Source organism: Euprymna scolopes, chromosome 20 (genome assembly GCF_053919585.1).
Source record: "Euprymna scolopes isolate OS-2025 chromosome 20, ASM5391958v1, whole genome shotgun sequence".
Lineage (NCBI taxonomy): Eukaryota > Metazoa > Mollusca > Cephalopoda > Sepiida > Sepiolidae > Euprymna > Euprymna scolopes.
Window position 1 is genome coordinate 80350656 of NC_136501.1, and position 24722 is coordinate 80375377.

The 24722-nt window shown below is 34.9% G+C and overlaps 1 protein-coding gene across 2 annotated transcripts in view; it reads left to right on the forward strand.

The window, feature by feature from the left end:
- LOC145241486 (valine--tRNA ligase-like) overlaps positions 1 to 24722 on the forward strand; it is a 387131-nt gene that overhangs the window by 149404 nt on the left and 213005 nt on the right. For both annotated transcript variants that reach the window (XM_080104482.1, XM_080104484.1), the window contains exons 6-8: positions 7648 to 7729; positions 15539 to 15658; positions 18011 to 18119. In XM_080104482.1, the coding sequence (XP_079960608.1) occupies positions 7648 to 7729; positions 15539 to 15658; positions 18011 to 18119 (311 nt within the window). The remainder of the gene's footprint in view (positions 1 to 7647; positions 7730 to 15538; positions 15659 to 18010; positions 18120 to 24722) is intronic.

The following is a 24722-nucleotide window of genomic DNA, read 5'->3' on the forward strand; positions in this document are numbered from 1 at the left end:
GCACGTTCAGCAGTCCCGTTTTGGTGTGGCGATCTAGGAGCTGATGTTTCATGCCTGATATGATGGTTAATTAGTAAAAGTTCAAAGTCTTTATTGGTGAATTCCGTACCGATGTCAGAGCGAATACACTTGATTTCACCGTAGGGGGCCATGTCGGCTAGATATTTCTTAGTTGCTAGCAGGGTATCAGATTTGTTCTTTAAAAAGTACACCATTATTAAACCTGAATGGTCATCTACGAAATTCAACACATATCTCTAATGTTCTCTGGCCATCGGTTCTACGAGACCGTTCAAGTCACAATGCACCATTGATAGGATTTTTTTGGCCGTTTTGTCTGGTATCTTGTTTTGATAGTTTGTCATTTTCCCTTGCGTACAGACGTCGCAGTTGAAGGTTTTTGATGTTTGTATTTGCATTCCATCAACTACAGTCGGCAACTTTTTGATATCAGGAATATTGCAGTGTCCAAGAATTTTATGCCATGTCTGTAGATCATGGCAGGCAGTTTTTGATGGGACTACGCTATTTAAATAATATAGTCTTCCATTTTCTTTAATGTCGAATACAGTTCCATTTGGGTATACCAGTTTTGATTTATTGGGGCTAAAGTTTATATTTGCACCTTGTTTTGTGGCAGCTTGTACAGAAAATATATTTTGTTTAAATTTTGGGATTAGAAGAGCGTTTTCTAGAATACAGAAACATAGTTCACCTTTATTGTTCTTTAGCGAGATTTTCGCATTGCCTCTTTTCAAAACAATATCATTGACTCGACTCCCGTCAGCTAGTTCTACAAAATGATTTTGTGGCTTAAAGTTGGGATCAAAATTGATAAAATCAGATTCCTTTGTAATCACATGTGCTGTAGCCCCTCAATCGACAAGAAAATTATTGTTTGTTGAAGCATCAAATGTACACAAAAATAAAAATGTATGTTCGCTAACAGAGCTCTCTACATTTTTAATGTAGTCGCCATTTTGAGTCCTGTATCTACATTGGAAACTCTTGTGATTAGGTCGTCCACAATTATAGCAAATAATTTTTGTACTTTTCTTAGGAAAAAACCTGCTTTTGGCAAAGTTGCGTTTTTTATTCCTGGCATGGGTATAATTCGATTTTGGTGTTTTTATGTGTGTATTTTTAAATTTTATGATATTTGTGGATTCGTTTTTTTCTGTGATCATTTTTTCAGTTTCTTCGTAACTTCTGAGTGCTACCTTGAATTGGCTAAAAGTCATGGGTTTTTCTTTCTGGGTTATCACGGTGGTAAATGGCTTGAAATCACTCGGTAATCCCTTAAGGACCATGGAAATTAACAGACTGTCACTTATAACTTCACCAGACATTTTTAAAGAATTTGCAGTTGTCTCAGCTCTTATAATATAATCAGTAATAGTTTCGGCTTCCATTCGTTTTAGAGAGGTCAGTTCAGTGTATAAAGAAATAATTTTGGGTTTTCCTTTCGATAAATAATGCTCTCTCAATATGTTTAATGCTTTGCAGCCATCATCCAGGGCTTCTCTCATTACCAGTGATAGACTTCGGTCATCTAAGCACTGTATTAATTCCGCAAAGACAGTTGCGTTCTTTTCAATGAAGTCGGGGTCGTTTCTGTTTTCAGGTTGTGTTTGTAGTATTTTGTGTAGCTTTTTGATTTGTAGATATCCCAGAAATTTAACTTGCCACAATTCGAATTTTGATTCGGATCCATCGAAATAAAGACGCACGCTGGGCGCATAACCTCTAGAAGTGTAAGCCATTTTGAGTGTCAGAACAGTTTCAGATGGTTCGCTGTTACACACAAGTCCTGGGAGGTGACTTGGTTGTAGTAGACAGTTCCACAGAACGAAACATTCTTACCGTGTCGAAACCCGGGAAAAGGTTTAATATTTATGAAGCAATTCTGGTTTCTGATTGGTTGGTAGCAGAACGTGAATTAATTTGATTCGTCAGTTCTTAGCAGCATCGTTTATAAATAGAATCGTCCGACTGTGTGGGATCATACCCCATTAGTCCCAAAATATTGCAATATTGAGTGAGGATAATGAATTAATAAAATAAATATTAAGTGTAAAGTCAAAATTATGTTTGTTTTAAATAATAGCGACCAAAGTTTGCTTTTTCATTTCAGGAACTTTTTTTGGGTGGAAACATTTTAGATTTCACCGTCGCAAAACACGCTCGTTATTGATATTGAAAATTAACGTTTCTTTATTATTTAATTTGAAAACATTACGATTTAGGCTTAATTATTTTGAAAGGAAAAATGAAAAATTCTTGTTTAAAATATATATTATTATATCTCAAGTGTCTGCAGTAAATGTAAACATATTCGTTTTATCTTTTTTAATTTGTTTTTCTATTAGGTTGGTGCAAAAATAATGGCATTTTTTGGACGTTTAAACGAACGTCAAAAAACATTATTTTTGCACCAACCTAATATTTCACATCAAATTCAATTTGAAATTTTTATTAAAATATGGTAATACTCCAGTTTTATATTAATGCAAAAAAAAAAAAAAAAAAAATAGTCCATACAATTTTATTCTACACATTCTTTACAAAACATAACCACGTAAATTTTCAAGTTTTTCTACTTGATAAAAAAATGCTTTGCAGAAAATTAGTGTCAAATTTTAATTTCTTTTATTTTTAGGGAATAATTGTTTTTCTTCTATAATTATAGTTTTAAAATCAGATAACCTACAAAGATTAATACAAGTAAATAAGGAAACTCCTTTAAAGGTTTTTCATTATTCGTGCATCTATATTATTGTGCTAAAATAAATTTATTTAGAAAGCCATTCTTAATATGGGAAGGAGGTTGCATTGTAACTATTCTGTACTTTCACCTAAAAATTTAATAAACAGAAATTTCATAAAAATTAAATTTAACTTGAAAATATTATTAAAATAGCATAGTAACATAGATGGACAAGCACTGGTTTTTCAAACTCTAAACACTAAACGTTCGTTTAAAATGGCACAGCTACATCAAGAATGAATCTATTTATGGATAAATTCATGTTATCGAAGGAGGAGCTAAAATCAGCTAAAAATGTCTAAACTAAACACTACTATGCGTCTGATTTGGTTTAGTCCTTTCTCTTCAATACATCTAATTCAACTCTACAAAGATTTTCATTATTTCTTATAACTAGCGCTTATTTTTTTACGCATGAAACTGGAAGATAGCCTAATACAGTTTCCTTCAGTTATAATCCATTTATTTATTTTACTTTTCAGATTAGAATGTCAGTAAAAGCATGACATTCAGTTTTAACCCATGATTCACAAAATGTGCTGGTCCACCTTGTCATTTGGATGAAACAGCACCCCCAACTTCACGACAAGCCATCCAGTTTAGTTATTTCCTCGAGAACAGTTATCCCCACTTAAAAAAATAGTGAGATTTCTAAGTTAATTGACAACGAAATAATTAGTATTTGACAAGCAGTCAATCCACAATTGCCCTTGTTAAGGTAATGTTATATAAGACAGAAGGTCAATATATTTTGCTTTAAGAGGGCCAAACAGATTGACAGGAAATCTCTTGCAGCAATCAAAGTGAAAAAATGAAGGAACAGCTAGACAGACTGATATATCTTCTTGTAGCTGTAAACTTTCTGTCTTGAGATGTGATAACTTTGCAGTAAAGTGCAGGACTGAAAATTATCAAACAAAGCACATAATTTGCACTTGTCCTCCTAACAAGGAGGTAAAATTAATGCTATAGATTCATCTGCAATTATGTTCCTTTTTGTGGAAAATAAAATAATATATTGGTATTTATTATGTAATCTAGCTCTATTATTAAACATGCAAATTTTCCAATTTTCAGGTTCCACTAGAAGAACTGCCATTTTCAGCAATTTTTTAATTAATTGATGGAACAACAAAAAGCCTAACAACATTTACTGGTCCTTTGGGGAAACTTTGTATTAGTAATTATCAAAATTTACCTCAAGTAGAATTCTAAAAAATTAGTGTCCCTCTCGATCATCATTATTTGACAGCAGAAGAAACAAATAATTTAAGTGTGAAGACCAGAGGCTACTTTTTGAGTATGCTGTTGGCATTTCTTGTGTAGAAGTTAACTTAGAAAATTGGGCCCTTGAATCAAGGAAGATGGCTAACATAAGCCACAATATTTTTTTAACCAACAAAAGTATATTTTAATATGATTCAGAGAACAAAACAGTTAACTGAAATCCAAATCACTGTTTTAAACTGTTCAAAATATAGTGCTTTTGCACTACTTCCGGAAAATATAGTATCGATGATAAACTCAGATGAATTGGATGTGAGAGAAGAGGGCATTCAAACGATTTTGTCCATTAGGTAAATAAATATTTATCCATTAAATTTTGTTAGTTTTCTTAATTTACCCAAACATCGCAAAAATATAAAAAATAAATGTTTTCAAATAATTGTTTTTTTTTGTGTTGTTTTTTCCAGAAATAGTGAACAACTCAAAAAAAAAAAAATGAAAAAGATTACTGCTATCAATTTTGCAGCCACACACTGATCAAATTTGATTGATTTTTTTCTCAAAAAGTTGTATATGCGCAGGAAGCAAAACATAGACACAATATTACAAAGTCATCGTGCCAGCAAATTCATCTTCCTCAAAAGGAAATTATACAGAACAATTTAGTTCTATTATAAGTTTATATTATTGCCTCTAATAAAAAATTGAAATACATGGCTCTGTGACTTGTATCAAGTTGTTATATAGTATAATACTTCTCCACATATCTTTTTGAATTGTGAAATTTAAAAGACTTAGTTGCTAATTAGCTTTTTTACAATTTTTGTTTAATCAATGCAGTAAAAGTTTAGATATTTTGCTAGTTGTGATTCATAATTAAAATTATAATTCATGTATTTATTTTTCTTTCAATGTATTTCATATAAATCAATTTTAATTGGATTTTTTATAAAAATAGTGAAATTTTAAAGTCAGTGTTGTGAAAAATGCTATGAAAATGAAGGATTTTTCTGCATTTTTCTACACGAGTTTTAAAATTAAATGCTCAATTTTCTGTTCAAGATGGGACTCTAATTTTTGGTATATGTTCTTATCACATCAAATCCCAACTATCATCACCAGTGCCATGTTGATTTTCTGAAAAAGTTGCAAATTGACCTGCCCTACTGGGTTAAGGGAGAACGGTAGAGAAAATAAAAGTTGCTAATGTTATGTTGCATGTTAAGGCTAAAGCACATAAAGACTTGATCGTCTGGTTCTTGGTTTATTTCTCTAGTCAGAGGGAGGGTGTTTCGAATATAGACTCCAAGTCCGTGCATATGTCTCTCAGTCCTTACGGCAGAGTGGGAGATATCCAGGCATGTTAAAGTAGTTAGAGGGGATGGAGGAGTGTAGGTTAGTCTCACTTAGTGCTAAGATATCTGGGGTGTTTGTTAGGAGAAATGCTTCAACATCAGCTAAAGCCCACGGATATTCGTGAATGCAAGCCTCAAGGGAGGAGGCAAGTTGGATTTGTTTGAACCTAAGCCTGGTTTAAGCTTAATTTTTGATTGTACTGTCATCGTTTTTTTTTTTTTTTTATAAAGAGTTTCAGTTTAGTTAAGGGGGAGCTGAACAAGAGGTTATACAGAATATCAGACATGCAACACAAGTAGACCATCTACTAGGATTGTGGCCTCAGGAAAGCCTACCAGGAATAAGTGCAGGGTCCCTTTCCATGCACAACATGGCACTACAAACATCCTGATATTATACAACTGTTGATGGAGCAGCTGCTCTAAGCACTACCAAAGAGTTGAGCCCCTGTATTACCAGTCAGAAACAGCAGCAAGGAACTGTCAATCCTGTACCCTCAACCCATCAGATGAAGGTCAACCCAATCTAATTGCACAGGCATATATGACACTCAAGCACTCCCAAGTGCCCAGTTTAGAGGGATGGGATGTGGCGGGAGTGGGGAAGATGGCGTTCATTGCCCTAGTCAGGAAACAAGATCTACCACTGAGTGTTTCTGTCAAATGCCTGTGATAGTACCTCTGCGCCGGGCTAATAGGCAAAGAAGGAGTATGGAAGCTGGGCGATAGATAGACAGAGCCTATCTACTCCTTAAGCAGTTTATGTTTGCAAACTGGTAATTTGTTTGAGTCACCAGGTTGTCATCTAAGACTGGAGAGGCCTCCCTCTTCTTAGGTTTAGCTTCAGAGTTTTCCTTCTCCTAGACAGATGACCTGGGAAGATCCATGGGTCTATCAGCACCGAGAGGGTTTGCTCCATGCCTGGGTCCTAATCCAGGTATTTCTGCGACTCCGCGTGGGTAGTTAATGTTACTGGGTTAGTTTATAAAGGTTATATATCTACTCAGATTTTAATATTTTATTTCATGAGGACTTGCTCAGAATTTTAAAGTCAGTTTAAATGACTTTCTATTTAACAATTTAAATGCTTTTGAATTCTGTTAAAATTTTGAAAGATCATAAAGTTGTTTCATAATTTTATTTGTATAAGGATTTATTAACTAAAATCTATGTAAGATTATTTGCCAACTTTTAAAGATTCTGTGTTGGTGTTTTAGAATTGTTCCATGGTTTCAATCAATAATATCAATAAGGGCTTTATCACCCTCCCTGGACTTTAGTCATCTATCTCGGTCCCAAGTTATCTGCTGCCATGTGGGACCCATGTGCTTTATCAGGTTGTCCCTTCATCTCGTTTTTGGTCTTCTCTTTGGCTTATGTTCACAAGGTATCCATTCCGTTGTCCTGATGGACCATCTGTCGTCATGTTACGTGCCCGGCCCATTTGTGTTTGAATGTTTTGATGGCACTATTGATGTCAATAACTCTTGTTTTTTGGTGGATTCAGATGTTTGTCTTTCTATCTTGTAGTGATGCCTAACATTATCCTCTTCATCTTCCTTTGTGCTACTGCCAAGATTTCACTTTGGCGAGTTGTCAGAGCCCATGTTTGAGTACCGTAGATAATCACAGGTAGCATTTATTCATTGAAGATCTTCCCTTTGATTGATATATTTGTTTTTCAGCTTCTCATGATATTTTCCACTTTCCCAAAAGTTGCCCATCTCAATGCTATCCTTCTCTCTATCTCAGAGAGGAGATCTCCATGTTTCGTAATTTTATTTCCCAAGTAGATATAACTTTCAACCTTCTCAATGGTCTTTCCATCAACAATTACTGGCAACTTAGCAGTGTGCTGGTTTAACATCACCTTGGTCCATTGCTTATATTGATTCTATTTCAGTCAAAATTCATCTGACATAAAATCCTGATCGATACATGAAAAATCTCTGATCAAATATTATCTAGACATTAATGAGTAACAGTAGGTCTTTATTTCTGTGAATGTAAGCTCCTTCTACCTACTCTATAATCTCATTTTATAGGATGAAATATTAAGATCGATTGGAAATAGAATTTGTTTAAGAATACAGATCAATATTTTTCATAAATAACTAGTTAAAGAGAATTATATACCTGTATAAACAGAAGCTGTTAGTCATAAAATTCTGAGAAACATAGTTCAAATGCAAAAAGATTCATCTGAAGATCAGATTTCATTGGTTGAAATGTTATGCAAGATAACAATAGTCATCTGAATAATGTCCTTTTCTTTTTTTTTTTAATATTTTATTTCAGAAAGGGCGATAAGATTTATCATCAGTTACGAAGACTTGGTGGCTCAATGGACTGGGACCGAGCCTGTTTTACAATGGATCCAGTAAGTTCTCTTCTTTTTACCATGTTAAGAGATTACCCAGAGGACAGCTTTTAATTGAGTCGGTCTTTAAAATTAATTTCAAACTAAACTAACCCTTCTTGGAAAAATCAAAGAGAGATAAATGTTGAACTCTGCATAACACAGTCACATTTCCAACCTCAGCAAAAGCATTCAGAGTTTGTAGATAGACAAACATTGTGGTGGTGGATGCAACTGAACTGAAAGTGGGGTCCATACTCATTTGCATAAGTGTGAGCCTTGGGGGCATAAAACAGTGAGTGTAGACAGTTTCTGAGTCAGGAAGATCCCTGCGTGTTCTTTGTTTCAGTGTTGACTGTCATTGTAGAAGTAGAGGAGGAAGAAGTAGATGATGAAACTGAAAAATCCAACACAAGCTATTTTGACATTATGGCTGAGGGAAGGTTTGACTAAAAACTCATACCAGAATATGACGGAGCAATGTTTATTGTAAACTGATTGGAAAGAATGAACCTGATTTGCTAACTCTTGGGAGTTGACAGGATGGAGCAAGTAATCCTCTTGCAACTAGCTGGAAGAGCCTTCAACATGTATCAGCAACTGTCAGATGCAGGTAAAATCAATGTGACACAGATGAAGCGTGTGCTACACAGGGCCTTTGTGTTTGACTCATGTAGGTGTATTAGCAGTTTTTGGGACACACCTTATGCTCATATGAGTTGGTAGATGAGTCCTACGCAGCATTGACAAAACTCTTCAGCCTAAAACAGAAAAACGAACGTTACGTGAAAAAAAAATTGGAGTTTACATGAAAATCATAAGATATATCTAGATGCAGATATGTAAAAAATAGTTTTGAAACATTATTTTCTGCATAAGGTTAAATTAAGCAGAGAAATTGAAAAATCATGGAAAAACCCAAATCAACACACGACGATCAAAAATATCTCGAAAATAGCATGTAAAAGTCAGGTAAATTAAAGATAGACACAGCCCCTGTTCTTAAGTCGTAGATATGATTTAGACAGCATATAAAAAGCTTAAAGAAAGAGTGAGCTGACAGAGCCTTTTGCAGACATACAGAAAAAGTGCATACACTAATACACACACATTTTCGCTCTTATATATATATATATATATATATATATATATATATAGACTAGTGGGGGTACCCGGCGTTGCCTGGGTGTTTGGAGGTGTGTGTGGTGTTAAATAAAAAAGAAACCGGAGGGGTAGGATTGAACCCGAAGCCCTGAGGCGAAGTTTGAAAATAAAATCGGCCAGCCAGAATGAGTAACTGAAAAATGTTTGATTTTATTTAAGAACCAAATTGACAGGTGCGCGCACGGAAGTCGTAGAGCAATAGCTATTCAGCAAATGAGATCAATGACCAGGTTTGTTTGTTATAAGCGAAGTAAAAAAAGAAAACAACGCTAAAACTTAAGAAGCGGTCGGGGGGGGGGTAATCAAAACATCGAAAAAGAAAAACAAAAAAAAATAAGTAAGGCAAACGAACAATGTTAAATGTAAAAATCGAAAAAACAAAAAAGAAATGGCTTAAATGAGCCTGTTTCGATATTAAAATTTTAAAAATCGGTGGGTACCCAGGTTTTTTTTGTGTGTGGTCGGGGGTGGATAAGCGAAGTAAAAAAAAAAAACAAAAAAACAGAAAAACGAAAGTTACGTGAAAAATGGCTTAAATAACACTGGTTCAAATATTTGAATTTAAAAAATCGAAAAAAAAAGAAGACATCTCACACCACGATTCGAACCCAAAACGTTTAGATAACAAACCAACACACTAACCAACTGAGCTAACGTGACGTACATGAAATGTAGTCAGTTTTTCAACTATTTAAAGTAAATCAGGTCATGACGTCATCCGACACATGCGTAGAACCGGTCGTCGTCACGAGAGAACTGTTTTTTATTGACCCCCCCACCTCCCTCGAAAATTGTTGATTTCGGGGTGAAAAGAAACCCGAACTTTTTGGCCAATTTTTCGATATTTTTCGAGTGAAGGATGGGGCTTCAATATGATACCGAGTTTCTGAATTTTCGTCGTGTCTGTCGAAAGTTTTTAGCGGACACACAAACCCACATACATACAAACATACATACATACACACATTTTCGCTTTTATTTTAAGCGATACAATTTCTGACATCTATGTATCTATCTATCTATATATATAGATAGATGTCAGAAATTGTATTGCTTAAAATATGACTGATACTGTTATTCTTCTTTTTCCACTCTGTAGTGAAAAACGAAGAGCCGAATACCTTTGTAAAGGTTTTATTCACAAAAGAAAGCAAGTCACAAATGTTAATTACGCAGCATTTATAGTTAACGGAAGAGTTCATTCAAGGGATGAGGGGTTAGGGATATTACACTTTCCCCTTCAAGTTATTTTTTTCTTTATTATTTATTTATTTTTTTTTTTCATTATTTTTTTTTCTCTAACTTTTTTTTTTTTTTTTTTGCCTATAATTTAAACTTTTTTTTTCGTGCCTTACTTAGTAATGAAGTCCTTGTATTTCTCAGGAAATTTCAGTATTCTGCCAGATCCATGCAGCGGCTCGGTTGGCATTTCGCTCTCAACTGGTTCCCCACGGATGTTTTCTTCTATGTGTTCAGGATATTGTATACATTCGTTTTCACTCCCTGGCTTACTCACAGGTGACATGCAACCATTCTCTAACGTGTTGTCTCCATTAATTGTGTTGGGAGCCAAATCTCTGACGTTGACGGTAGTTTTAATGCCTGAAGGTAGTCGTACTTGGGCATAATGAGGGTTGATCTCCAGTAACGTCGCAGGTGTAACCGAGGGGGGGGGTCATTTTTACTCGACCTAATATGATCTCTGACATATACTTGGCCTGGTTTTGCCCACAGGGGAATAGAAGTACCAGAAGTGGATTTACGGCTGTACTTAAATAGTCTATCATGAGGGGTCGCATTCGTAGCTGTGCAGAGCAAAGATCGAATAGAATGTAGAGCATCAGGTAGAATATTTTCCCAGCAGGATAGTCTCATTTTACGAGAATGTAAGGTTACTTGTATGGCCTTCCATAGTGTGCCGTTTAGTTTCTCAATTTGACCATTGCCTTCCGGGTGATATCTACTCGTTTTCGAAGTCGCAATGCCTTTCCCATGTAAGTAATTGGTCGTTTCTTCCGACAGAAAATCAGTCGCACTATCTGTGTGAATCATATCGGGCATACCAAATATCGCAAATAGTTGATTCAGGCATTGTGTGATCGTTGAGCTTGTCATATCTTTACACGGAAATGCAAAAGGAAAACGCGAGTATTCGTCGATTATCGTAAGTAGGTATTTGTTACCATGTGTGGACGTAGGCAGTGGTCCCTTAAAATCCATGTTTAATCGCTGAAATCGTACTATTGCTTGTTACCGGTGAAGAATTTGGGTTTTAAATACTGACAAGACCAGCACGAATTAGTTACTCTTTTTATTTGATCGAGGGAGAAAGGAAAGTTTCTTTCTTTGCAAAAATGGAAGAGTCGGGTAATGCCTGGATGGCATAATTTACAGTGTAGGTCCCGAAGATCTTGTAAGGAATAAGTAAGAGCAGATATTCGGGGAAAACGTATCAGCGACAATATTTTCTCTGAAAATTTTTGGATAAATTTGCTGTAGTAGGAGAACATCCCAATAATCCGTCTTTGTGATTTTAGATTTAGAGGCGGTGGCATCTCAAGTAGAGGTTTAAGACGTTCGTAGTCGGGTGATATCTGGTTGTTTTTGATAGTGTATCCAAGTAATGTTATCGTTGAGACTGAAACGATGCTTTTTTTTTTTATTAAGCATGATGTTGTACTGTTTAGCAACCTCATAAAATCTTTGAAGATTATAGTCATGCTCTTTTTGGGTTTTTCCACAGATAGTAACATTATCCACATAGACAAAAGTATCTACTAAACATGTATCTTCTATGCATGCGCATACATTTATACGTTTAACTATATTATTTTTTTAAATTTTGATATTCATATAGATGTGGTGTGACCACCTCTGGGAGCAGTAAATCTCGGTCTTATCCAGTGTTTCAGGGGTCTTAATCTCGCTCCAATAGGGAGCTTTGCCACTCCCGGAGGCGGTCACGCCTCTAGACCCATTGGTTTCTATGCAAACAAATCAGTCCAAGTCATCCGTCTACATCATGTGCTTTAGACTAAACATACAACATAACATTAGTTACTTTGATTTTCTCTACCGCTCTCCCTCGACCCAGGACTGCACTATAATAAACAAAGTTTCTGACAGCATAAATACAGCACTCTCCCTCGACACTAGCGCACAAGTATATGTATTTGGTGACTTTAATGTCCACCACAAAAACTGGCTTGGATTCTCTACTTACATAGACGCAGTGGGCAGCGCAACACATAGCTTCTGTATATCTCACTCCCTATCACAAATGGTTACGTTTCCAACCCGTTTCCCAGACCAGCAAGAACAACACGCATCACTTCTAGATCTATTTCTGGCCACAGTTCCTGATGATTGTATAACGAATGCCAACATCCTTCTTGGGAACGCTGATCATGCAGTGATAATGGTTGAAATCGCCCTAAACTCTAGAGCCAAAACTGAAGAGCCATTGCTCAAAACAACGAGATATAAAAAGGCTGACTGAGAATCCATCAGGGATCTTATCAGAGATGCCCGATGGGGAAATATTTTTTCTCTTCCTGCTGACCAGTGTGCAAATGAGATCACTGAATGGTTCAAAACAGCAATTGAAGCCCATGTTCCCATGCGGAAATCTTATAGCAAGCCCCACTCTCCCCAATAGTTTACTTCTACTTGCGCAACTGCCATTGCTCAAAGGCAGCATGCATACCACAGATTTATCCAACATAAGTCCAGCTCAAACAGACAGTATATAGGAGCTAGAAGTAACTGTAAGAAAGAAATAGCGACAGCTAAGAGAGTATTTACTGAAACCACCAAAAAATGCATCGACGCACAAAAATTAGGAACTCGTGACTTCTGGAAAATCTACAACAGTGTAATAAATAATGGGCAATAAACAATTCCCCCACTAACCACCAATCACGAGGTTGTTTGCTCAGCAACCGAGAAGGCTAACTTGCTTGTCAGTCAGTTTGCCTTCCAACCACCTGCTCCCTGACTTTCCTTTGCGGTCAGATGCCACGCTAGACGATCTGAAAATCACCCCTGCTCAGATGCATGCTATCATAAAAAACCTTGACACTTCAAAAGCATGTGGACCCGATCACATCCGGCTGTGCTATTAAAAAAGTGCTCCGCCGAAGTAGCTCCAGTTCTCTCCAAACTCTACAACAAATGCCTTAATAAATCTTGCTTTCCGGACAGCTGGAAAACTGCTTCTGTGGTACCAGTTTTCAAGAATTCTGGCGAAAGAACTGACCCATTGAATTATCGCCCCATTAGCCTCCTCCCACTTTTCGCCAAAATATTTGAGTCCATAATTAACCAAGCTCTAGTCCATCACCTTACAGATGCTAAACTTCTGACTGACCAACAATATGGATTTAGACAAGCCCGTTCCACAGAAGACATCATAACTGTAATATCTGAACTTATATGCATACAATTCACTGGACAAAGTGGGGGAGCGGTAGCTCTAGATATATCTAAGGCTTTTGACAGGGTATGGCATGATGGTCTCCTCAGGGAAATTAGATCATACGGTATCACTGGAAGAATACTTAACATAATTAAATCCTTCCATAAGAGAAAAATCCAGGTTGTCTTCGACAGTCGTACATCTAAAACATATGCGGGAGTGCCCCAAGAGTCTATCCTGGGACCTCTATTATTCCTTTTATTCATAAATGACCTCCCCAACAAAATTGCCTTTGAGATGGGTATATATGCTAATGACACCACACTCTATAGCAGTCACGACAGGAAAACAAATGAACACATATTTAAAGAAATGGCAGAAACACTAGAGGATGATCTGTAGGACAAAAATGGATGGTCACATTCAATGCTGCCAAGACTAAACTTGTTTCCTTCAATAATTACAAGAAACCTTCTCTACCACCAATAGCAATGGCCAATAACTCTTTATCTGAAGTATATCTTGCAAACTCCTTGGCCTAATGTTCACAAAAAACATGAGTTGGAATAATTACATTGAAAGCATTGCCAGGACCGCTGCCAAGAAGGTAGGCTCTCTCTACCGTGCTAGAAAACTACTAACGCCCGAAAGTATCCTGTACCTCTATAATACCACCATTCGCCCATGTATGGAGTATTGTTGCCATATTTGGGCTGGTGCATCTGCTACTAGTCTCTCACTCCTAGACAAGGTTCAAAAGAGAGTCGCCAATCTGATAGGTCCTGAACTGTCATCTAAGCTTCAGCCTCTGTCCCATCGATGAAATGTTGCGTCCCTCTGCCTTTTTCTACAAGTATTTTAATGGTGAATGCTTTGACGAACTGCAGGCACTTGTGCTCCCACGATGTAAATACCCTCGACAAACCCGACAGGCAGCTAAATCCTACCCCTACACAGTAGAGATACCTAGATGTAAGAGAGCTTTCTACTCCAGTAGTTTTTTTCCCCCAGAACCACTAGACTATGGAATTCCATTCCAGGTCTCTGCTTCCTCAACTGTACTGACATGCAGAAGTTCAAGTGTAATGTGAACTGACATCTTGCTGCCCAACTCCCTACATAGTACCCCAATAGCTGTTGACCCTGATAGTAGCCCCCTACACCTAAGTGGCAATGTGCCTTGTTTGGGGTTAAAATATAATAAAAAAAATTTTTTTTTTAAAAAGCATTATTGCATGCCCGAGCAGTGGCGGGTAACCTTGCTGAAGAGAAAGATTTTTTGTGTTTTGTAAGCCAGACATATACTTCTTACTGTTTGGGTAAAATGACAAGTGATGTCATTTTGAAGCTAGAACGGAATATAATTTCATTTTTGGCCTGGTGAAACCCAACTCCAGGACGTCTGGCTTCTGAGTGCAAGGCCAGTCCGGGCTCATATTGTTGACCTCTCTAATCGTGTGAACAGAGTTGAGCTGTAATCACAGATTCTCGGGCCGTGTAAGAAATCGGGACAGCCCCTGAAATTACGTACCTGCTGATGATTGGCCTGGTGGCTTACCCCAATCCAACCCTTTCCTCGAAATATAAGCGAATGCTCATGCCAAAAATCTCAGAGTAGAGTTGGAGCCAAGTTTGAGCGAATCAAAATCAGACCAAGGGATCGTCGTCACACCTATCTCGCTGCCGTCCGTCACTACTGAGAGACTAAATCTAATTGGGACTTAAAAGTCAATGAAATCAAACTGAACAATTGTATATAAGTATTTATCACACTTTGTAAATTTCATTTGAATTAATTGCCTAGAATAGAGATATCTGAGTTTGTCTTCTTTTGCCTGGATAAGAAGCTAATTATTTTCAGCAGAAACCAGCATATCGACCCTATAGACGAGGCCTGCGACGCGGAAGAATCCTGGAGAGAAGACCATTGTGACTTTGACGGGGCCAGAGGTCATATGGACTCAACTCGGGTGGTAATGAATAACACTGGATAGTTACATGTTTTGGTTATGATTCTAGTTGATGGCACCCAAGTCATATTATTTTATTTAACTTTTGAAGTCACTATAATATATTTGGTACAATATAATAATCAATAGAGAGTTGGCTCTATAATAATAAATACAAAATCTGCAAAAATGAAAATATTAAAGCATAGTTTATGATTGGGTGGCCTGCTAGTAATAAATATTTCTGAACAAAAATCATGAAATCAATAAATAATAAAACAATTTTTTCTTTCTTTTTAGAAACTCTGCCGTGCTGTTGTTGAAGCATTTGTGCGTTTGCATGAACGTAAGCTGATTTACCGAAGTGTGAGACTTGTAAATTGGTGTTGTACTTTGAACTCTGCAATTTCAGACATTGAAGTAAGTAGGATTAGTGAATCTTAAGTTTTTTGTTTAAAGATGAAGACAATTTTTATTTTTTTCTCTCCAGATTGACCCTTTTTGGGAAGCTGGATTTTCCTCTCATTAAAAACTGACCTTGTGTCTACCTGTCCTCATGGGAAGGCAAGTAAATAGGAACTTAACTAGAAACTGAGCACCTCCTACAAATATGTAAATATTGATTTTGTATTTTTTTTATATATATATAATTCGGTAGATTAGTGTCCATTCGATTATAATCCGCTGAAAAAAAAAAAAAGAAAGACAAAAAAAATATATTTGGAGTGTGTGTGGTGGTGGGGGTACTGCTTGCACATGTGAAGCAAAATAATATTTCACATTATTTTTTTATTTTTATTTTTTTTTTAAACAAAACACTTTAATTCACCGTTAAAAACTAAAGTAATGGATAAAAGTGCGCACGTTACATATTTGTTTTTCAATTATATTTTTAAAATTTGACCAAAAGTAATGCCGGATTGCTTCAAAATGATATATTCTGATAACCGAGCTCTATGTTTTAATAATATGAGCTCCAATTAAATATGTAAGAACATTTTTTTTATATTCATACTAGCATGGGTGCCTGGCGTTGCCCGGGTGTTTGGAGTTGTATGCTGATAAAAAAAAAAACGTCTTTTTTTTTTTTAACTTTGTCCCTTATTATGACCCCTTAACATTTATTGTTTGGGGCTCAAATCCAGTTATTAAGTTAGATCCATGTCCACGGAACCTATATATAAAATTTCACGTGTTTAGACTCCAAATTGTAGGAGGAGTTTGGTAGAGTTCTCAAAGGTCAAATCGTAGAACTTGACCTCTTAATCGGAGGTGTATGCTGTGCAAAAAACAAAAAAAATGGTTAATTTTTTAAAACTTTGATCCCTATTATGACCCCTTAAAATTTATAGTTTCGGGCTCAAATCACTTTATTAAGTTAGATCCAGGTTCAAGGAACCTATATCTAAAATTTCAAGTGTCTAGACCCAAAATTGTCGGAGGAGTTTGGTAGAGTTCTTAAAGGTCAAATCGTTGAAATTTGACCCCTTAACAGCCAAATTTCTGGCTGACACCCGTCACATCGATTTTCCCAAATCTCAGTACCCGGTATTTCAAATTTCGAGTCTATAGACTAAAAATTGACAGAGTTATTGCGTAGGGAAATGTACACAGACAGACAGACACACAGACAGACACGTTCACTTTTATAGATATATAGATTTTCATTTTTTTTTTTTTTTTTTAAATTTTTAATTCGTTCTGGAATAAAAAAACAAAAAGTTTGTTTACAATAAAGTAATATCAGCGATATTAAAGCTGCTTGCTCCTGCCGCTTCTACAGATCGTTTTTAGATACTTTTTAAAAATAGAGCGTTTTTTTTTTTTTTTTTTTTTTTTTCCAGATATCATGATTTTAAATTGCTCCGTACCACAAGATGAAGCCAGTTACATTTTTATTTTTAACAGATAAATGTAGTAAAAGGATTGATTTATTTAACAGTGGGTGTCCGAAGAAATTTTTTTTTTAATTTTCAAAACTCGTCATATTGAAGTTTTCTTTTTAACACAACAAAAAAAATGAACTATCAAAAGAATTTCGGACAACCGAATCTATTAAAAGTAATATCTCTTCTAGTTAATTTCCAAATTTCATGACGAAATTCTTAAGAGAAACGCGGTAGGACCATTTACAAACCGGGGGGGGGGGGGGATCGTTATAAAATCTTACCAAAAAAAAAAACTCTTAAAATATATAATGTACATTATTATTTATTAATTTATTTGAAAGTATATTCATTGTCGAACATAACGGTGGTATTTTGAGGACTTAAATTGCTTTGGTTTTTAAAATATGATGATTTTAGCAGAACCCCCTTAAAATCCGTAATTATCCAAAGCATTTTTATCGTCCGTGTGTATTGCTATTATAAGTGCATGACTTAATCATTTAATACTTAAAATCCAGGTTTCTACTTGGTTACTTTCTTCGAACTAACAAGAGATGCCAGTTACTATTCTATCAAACATGTCTGAAATTATTTCTACCTGATTACTATCACTTTCTATTCTCATAAAAACCAATTTATTTTCCTTGTAACCTTATTGTGACCTTTCCTCTTTATAAATGAGGCTAGATCTACCTAAACAAATATATTTTAACTAATATTTATACTAGCTAATGTACCCACCAATATTTGCACTACTGATTGAATTAAGTGACCCAATATATTTTACTTTGGATCTGTATACTTTCCTTTTTTTACTGATAATTGTAATTAACTCTTGTATTGTTTCATAATTTTTTATGCATTCAAATGTTTCTATCTGTAGGTTGATAAAAAGGAAATCGATGGACGAACATTTCTCCCTGTTCCTGGCTACAAAGATAAAGTGGAGTTTGGTGTTCTGGTTTCATTTGCGTATCCTGTTGAAGAATCTGGTGAGTTATCAAAACTAAAAAAAAAAAACAACATTTCTCTTTAGGACAGAGTATGGACAATAATTGTTTGCAAGATTAGCCTCACATATTTAGTCATAAAACACATTCTCAATTAGTGACAGTAAATTTATAATTTAGTGCCACTGATCTAAATTTGTAATTAATAAAAACATAGGTGAAAGCACTAAAAGGCCTACTACTGAAATATTATATAATAGCTTCAATAAAACTTAGCAATTACACACATTACTAAAGCTTTGTACTCTTTGCTAATCCCCCCCCAAAAAAAAATAAGATTTAACTGATTACATGCAAACAACCTAAAAAAAGTAGGTGGTAAAAAGAAATTAAACAAAAACACTGTTTTAGAATTTAGAGTGGGGGGTCACTTTTGAATAAAGATTTAATATAAAATGATCACACATTTCTGGATGGAATGATAAGTGTTGCCCTAAAGAAAACAACAGTACAGCATTATTTTAATGAAAAATTTCCTGGTGTTACGAGATCAGGCTGTCTATTGGCTTCCTGAGACGAAAAGCACCTATATCGAATTTGTTTTCGTTTTCTATTCTCTTTTGTAAAACTTAAATATGTTCTACAAAAACAACAGCTCCCTTCCCCTCCCTCTCCCCTTTTCTCCCCCACTTCCTTACTGGCTTCCTAAATTAAAACAGTCCAGCCAATAATACTACAACCTTTTTGCAAAACTCAATTATTTTCTGCAAGGCCGAGAATGAAAACAATCCACCAAGAACACCAAACCAAGCTTTATGATTAAGAAAGGAAATAATAAAAACAACCAAACTAAAATCCAAGAATGTTTATTTGAAGAAATAAACCACATTTCACTAGACCCCGTTGGCGGGGCATCAGAATATGCCGATTGCCCCTCCCCTGTAGAGAGCAGAAGCCCCTCAATGGGGCTATCTGTTGGCCGTAGGTAGCAATCCGTAATGTCTTTGGATGAGATCCTGGTGATTGAGCAGTCCATGACTAGGGGGAAAAAAAAAGTTGTAGCCCTGCATCACACCACTTCGGCCTTTACCTCGACTAGACGAGAGGTTTGAGAGTCCTGGTCTGATCAATTGGCTAGTCATGCCAAGCCCTAACAATTACACTGGCAAATGTTAATCACAACATCAAAAAAAAAAAAAATGAACTCTAAAGATAATACAATATCTTACTCTTAGTACAAACACAGGCAAACCAAATAAGTGTTAGAAGGCGGCGGCAAGGGTCAATCAATTGCTGAGATAAAACTGCACAACTGTTCCCTACCCAATGTTTCTCTTAAACTGGGAAAATGAAACTAAAGGAGGAATCAGGAAGTGATGACACAAACTCAACTGATTGAGTATATATATTTTTTGTCTTGGAATGAAAAGGCGAATGGGTTTCCTCCCTAACATATTTTGCATTTGGGATCCAAGGAGGGTGGGGAGCAAGAAAGATGAAAGGCTAATCAGCTATACATGGATCTAATAATTAAAAAAAACCCCAAAAACCAAAAAAACTCACTCTGACGTTTCAGATGTCACCAACTCAGACAGTGAGCAAGAATTCAATCTTGAACATATTGATAAAGAAAACTTCCCAAGATTCATAGTTATTGAAACCTTGAAAAGAAAAAAGACCAGCAAACTGTCTCCATTTCTAATTGAAAAAGTATTAACTCAAAACAGCAATCCTAAAACAGTTAAAAAAATAAAAAATGGCAACCTACTTGTTATGATAGACAATTACAAAGATGCAAAGAACCTCCTAGGAATGGAAAAATTCCATATTTATAAATGCAAGACTTTACTCACAAAAGGTTAAACACCTCCAAAACATGCAAAACGTTCAAAAAGGAAAAAGAAATCGTGGGAGTAAAATATAAAGAAAATATATCCTTCCCTTTAGCAAGGAAAATGGTAGATTCCTACCAAAAAGTAAACACTTATGCAAACATCACAAAAATTCAGGCCAAACTAACCAAATAAACTACCAAGAGTTACTCAATAAACTAGTTTCTGAACTACAAAATCTAATTGAAACTCTAAAAACAAACCAAAATGAAACTAACAAGAAACAAATACTAGTATCCTTGAAAACTCAATTAAGTAACCAAAACCAAAAACCAGCTCCAAAGAGCAAAGTAGAATCCGATCAACAAAAACTACAAATAAACCAACGTGAAAGATCCAAGTCATGAACAAGGAAAAAAAGCAGACATTAAACGCACAATATCAAGAAAGATGAAATCAGAACAGGGAAACACAAAACCCCCTTCCAAAAACCAAAATAAACAGAAACAGTATTAATTGAAGACGGAAATAAATTTTAATTGATCGAGAGCCGGGAAGGACACATAAGACAGAGCAAATCAAAAAGCCCCAAACTAAAACATAAAAAAAAAATCAGCAAGATTTCTCAGCTGAGACACAGGCACTAACAAGAGACACACCCCCTACATATGGAGATAGCTGAGAACTAAAAAAAAGATAACTAAACCCAAAACACCCAAAATAACAAACTAAAATACAAAACATGACACATAGAATCATACCGGATAAAAATAAGACAAATAATATAATCCAATGGAATTGTCATGGTTTAAAGGCAAACTTAAATTAGCTCACTATTCTACTTGTTAAATTACTCCCAGTAGTAGTCTGTCTTCAAGAAACCTTTATGAAATCGGATGACAATATAAAAATTAAAAACTACAATCAGTATAACTATATATACAATACTGGACTCAGAGGAACCTCTGGAGGTTCATTAATTCTTATTAGAAATGACACCCCCCAAAGTCAAATATAACTTAATACTAAACTGCAGGCTACTGTAATAAAAGCAATACTCCACAAAACCATCAACATTTGCTCACTATACATACCCCCCAATGAAAGCATCACAGAAACAGATCTGAACAAACTAATACAGCAACTTTCAAAGCCATACATCCTTATGGGAGATTTAAACAGCCATAATGAGATATGGGGAAGTGAAAAAACAAGCAAAAGGGGAAAAACTATAGATAATAAATAACGAAAACCTATATCTGTTTAATGATAAAACACACTTATTTACACTCAGGAACTGGTACATTCACATCAATTGATTTAACATTGTGTGATCCAACATTTGCCTTAGACTACAAATTGAATGTACTAGAAGATTCATATGGAAGTGACCACTTTCCCATTACACTTGAAAACAATGATCCAATGCCAGAAAATAAAATACCCCAATGGAACTTACAGAAGGCTGATTGGAAAAAATTCCAAAATTTATGCTCGGACTAAACTAACATTGGATAATAATTATTCAAATCAAAATAATATCACATACTTTACCAATACACTGTATAATATTGCTGAGGAATGCATTCCAAAACGCTCTACCTCCTCAAAACATAATAAACCCTGGTTTGACGAAAAATGCAAAGTAGCCATCAGAACTCGTCGAGCTATACTAAGGAAATTAAAAAAAGAACAAACTAAAGAAAATCTTGATAAATATAAAAACAGTAGAGTTAAAGCTCGCAAAACCATTAAAAAATTGAAACGAACATCATGGAAAAACTATATCAAAAATAAATACAAATGCAAAAAGTAAAAAGGTCTGAGACGTGATCCAAAAAACTAACAAAAAATTCCAAATTATTAAGGGAAAAGCAGAAAAGGAAAACCCCCAGTTTCAGACAAATAATACAGAAAAATACAACCAGCCATTCTCTAAAAATTAATTGAAAATATCCCTAAACAAAGCTCATGATTCAGCTGTTAGCCCTGATCAAATCTACTAATAATTTATAAAACAACTTCGTGATACGTCTACAGATTACCTATTACAAATATTTAATGATATTTGGGAAAGTGACAACATCCCTGAGAAGAACAGTAGCGAGTAAAATGTCTCAAAGAAGCAGCACATACATTAGCAGAATAGACCTAGTATAGAATTGAATACAGTATGAGAACCAATAATTATAAATACTAGATTAGAACATCATTAATATATGTGTGTGTGTGTGTGTATATATATATATATATATATATATACTAGCATAATCTATATACCAGCATTGCCCACTGGAAGTTAAGACAGCTTTAACGAAGCCTCCTCCCTTTCATCCCAGCAAACAAAGTAAATTATGGTTGTCAGCCCTAGAAAATGGCAGGCACTGGCCTGGCATTGTCTAGCAGTGGCAGTTAGTGGAAGTGGTTTGAGGAAATTACTGGTGAATACTGTTATGTACTGGCAGGCACTGGCTGCCTTTGCAACTGGCATTTGAATGCTGTGAACCGAAATTGTCTGTTTTCTACTTTTGAACATTGTTGAGCACTGGTGTCCACTGGCTGGCGGTGGCAGGCAGTGATGGTCACTGGTAGTTAATGCTGTTTGGAGGCAATTGCTTGCATTTACTCGCGTTTACTGGTGGACACTGGCTGCCTTTTTTCGACTCCCAGCCAGTTCTTAAATTAGCGATATCACACCATTTTTTTCTTTAGATTGAATAAACTCAAATCAAGCATTATTGAAAAAAACATAAAAAACAAAGAAATAATATCTTTATTTTTTCAAAATCGGTCCATTTGAACTGGACTTATGAGCATTCAAAGTATCAAAAAATATGTGGTTCAGTAGACATTTTGCCTTAAGTCAGTCCTATTCAAATGTGACTGAAAATGGTAGGAAACTTGCACAATTTACAGACTAATCCATCTTTAAAAGGATGTATCTTCAGATCTTTTTAAGATATTATGAAATTTCGAACATATTATCATAATACCATGATGGTTCAGTTGACGTTATTTACAACCATCTCACTTGGTAACTTACGGACTAATTAGCATATTTCAGTTTGCTTTTAACAGCTTTCAGTAGAAATATCATAAAAATAGCTAAGAAAAATGGTAAGTAAGGCTTTATCATCATAGGAAGTATTATTCTGATGGATATATCCATTTGCCATTATAACATCATGAAAAATCCAAGATGGCAACCGGGAAATCCAAAATGCCACCATGACATGATTCAAACAAAATATGGCTTGTAGCATATCAAATCAAAGGAAATTTTGTACAGATCAGAATTATGTTTTTAAGTATATTAAACTAATTAGCATACCGTTAAAATTAAACTTAATTATGCTAATTGCATAATTAAGTTTCATTTTAATGGCTTCAAGTAGAAGCATCATAAACAGTTTAAAAAATGGGAGGTAAGACTTTATCATCGTGTGAAATGTTATCCTGATGGACTTTATCATTTGTCATCATTACACCGTGAAAAATCCAAGATGGCAACCACAACAAAGAAATTATTAACAAAATATGGCTTGTGGCATATTAAATGAAAGGAAATTTTGTACAGATTACAATTTTTTCAAGTTCATAGGATAATTAAATTTCATTTTTAACGACTTCAAGTTACTATGACAATTATTGGGTGAGTTTCTACCACTATTTTGTATCATTTTTTTTTATTTTTAAGTCATTATCGAGACTTCAAGAAACATCACAGCCATTTTCTTTTGTTCTCATGTAACACTCAACACTACTTGTTTTTTTGAATAGAATAAACATTTACAACACCAAAAAATGATTGAGGTAGTTAGAAGAGTAACTTGCCTTTGGTAATATTTATTTATTATATATATTTTTTGGCCACTTTTCATACCTCTGTGGATTGTAAAACAAACCCAATAAATGTTATTCTTTTACTTAACTGGATAAGTGGCTTGTATGTTTTAATATTTAAAAGCATGGTCATTGTTGGTCATTCTTTTTTAAAGAATTTATTTTTAAAAAATATTCTTTTCCTTTCCATAATTAGAAACTTTGTTTTTTAAATAACAAAAGTAAATTGAATACTATTAGTTAGTTGATGAATGTTTTATTCACACATTTTTATATGTGCATCTCGGCACACAAAAATTCTCATATTTTGTCACTACTATCGACTCATGCATAGAAAGATTTTATCCAATTCATTTCAAATTTTAGGACATACAAAATTAATATATTTGCTATTAGATAGCGTTCAAACACAGTTTCTATCTTTACTCATCTTTGTATTACAAAGTGTTAACTTTGAAATGTTTTATTTGCGACTCGAAAACCAAGAACAAAAAAGAAAAAACAATGTTCATTGTTGGTTATTCTTTTTCAAATAATTCATTTTTTTTTTTTAAAATATTCTTTTCCTGTTCCTAATTAAAAACTTGTTTTCTAAATGACAAAAATAAAATGAATACTTCATGTTCATAAGTTGATGAACATGTGTTACAGATTTTTTTGTGGGTGCCACGATGCACAACAATTCTCATGTTTATATGTGCTTATCACTATTTCTAATGACTCGAGCATAAAAAGTTTTATCCAATTCTTTTCAAATTTTAGGACAAAAGAAATTAATATATTCGCTATTAAATAGTGTTTGAACACAGTTTCTATCTTTACTTGTTTTTGTACAACAAACTTTAACTTTTGACTGGAAAGACGTACACTCATGAACAAAAAAAATGGGCCAGGAAAGAAATTTACAATTTATTGCACAAAAAGCTGCATTACACAAAATGCAATTAAATAATAAACGAAAATGAGTAAA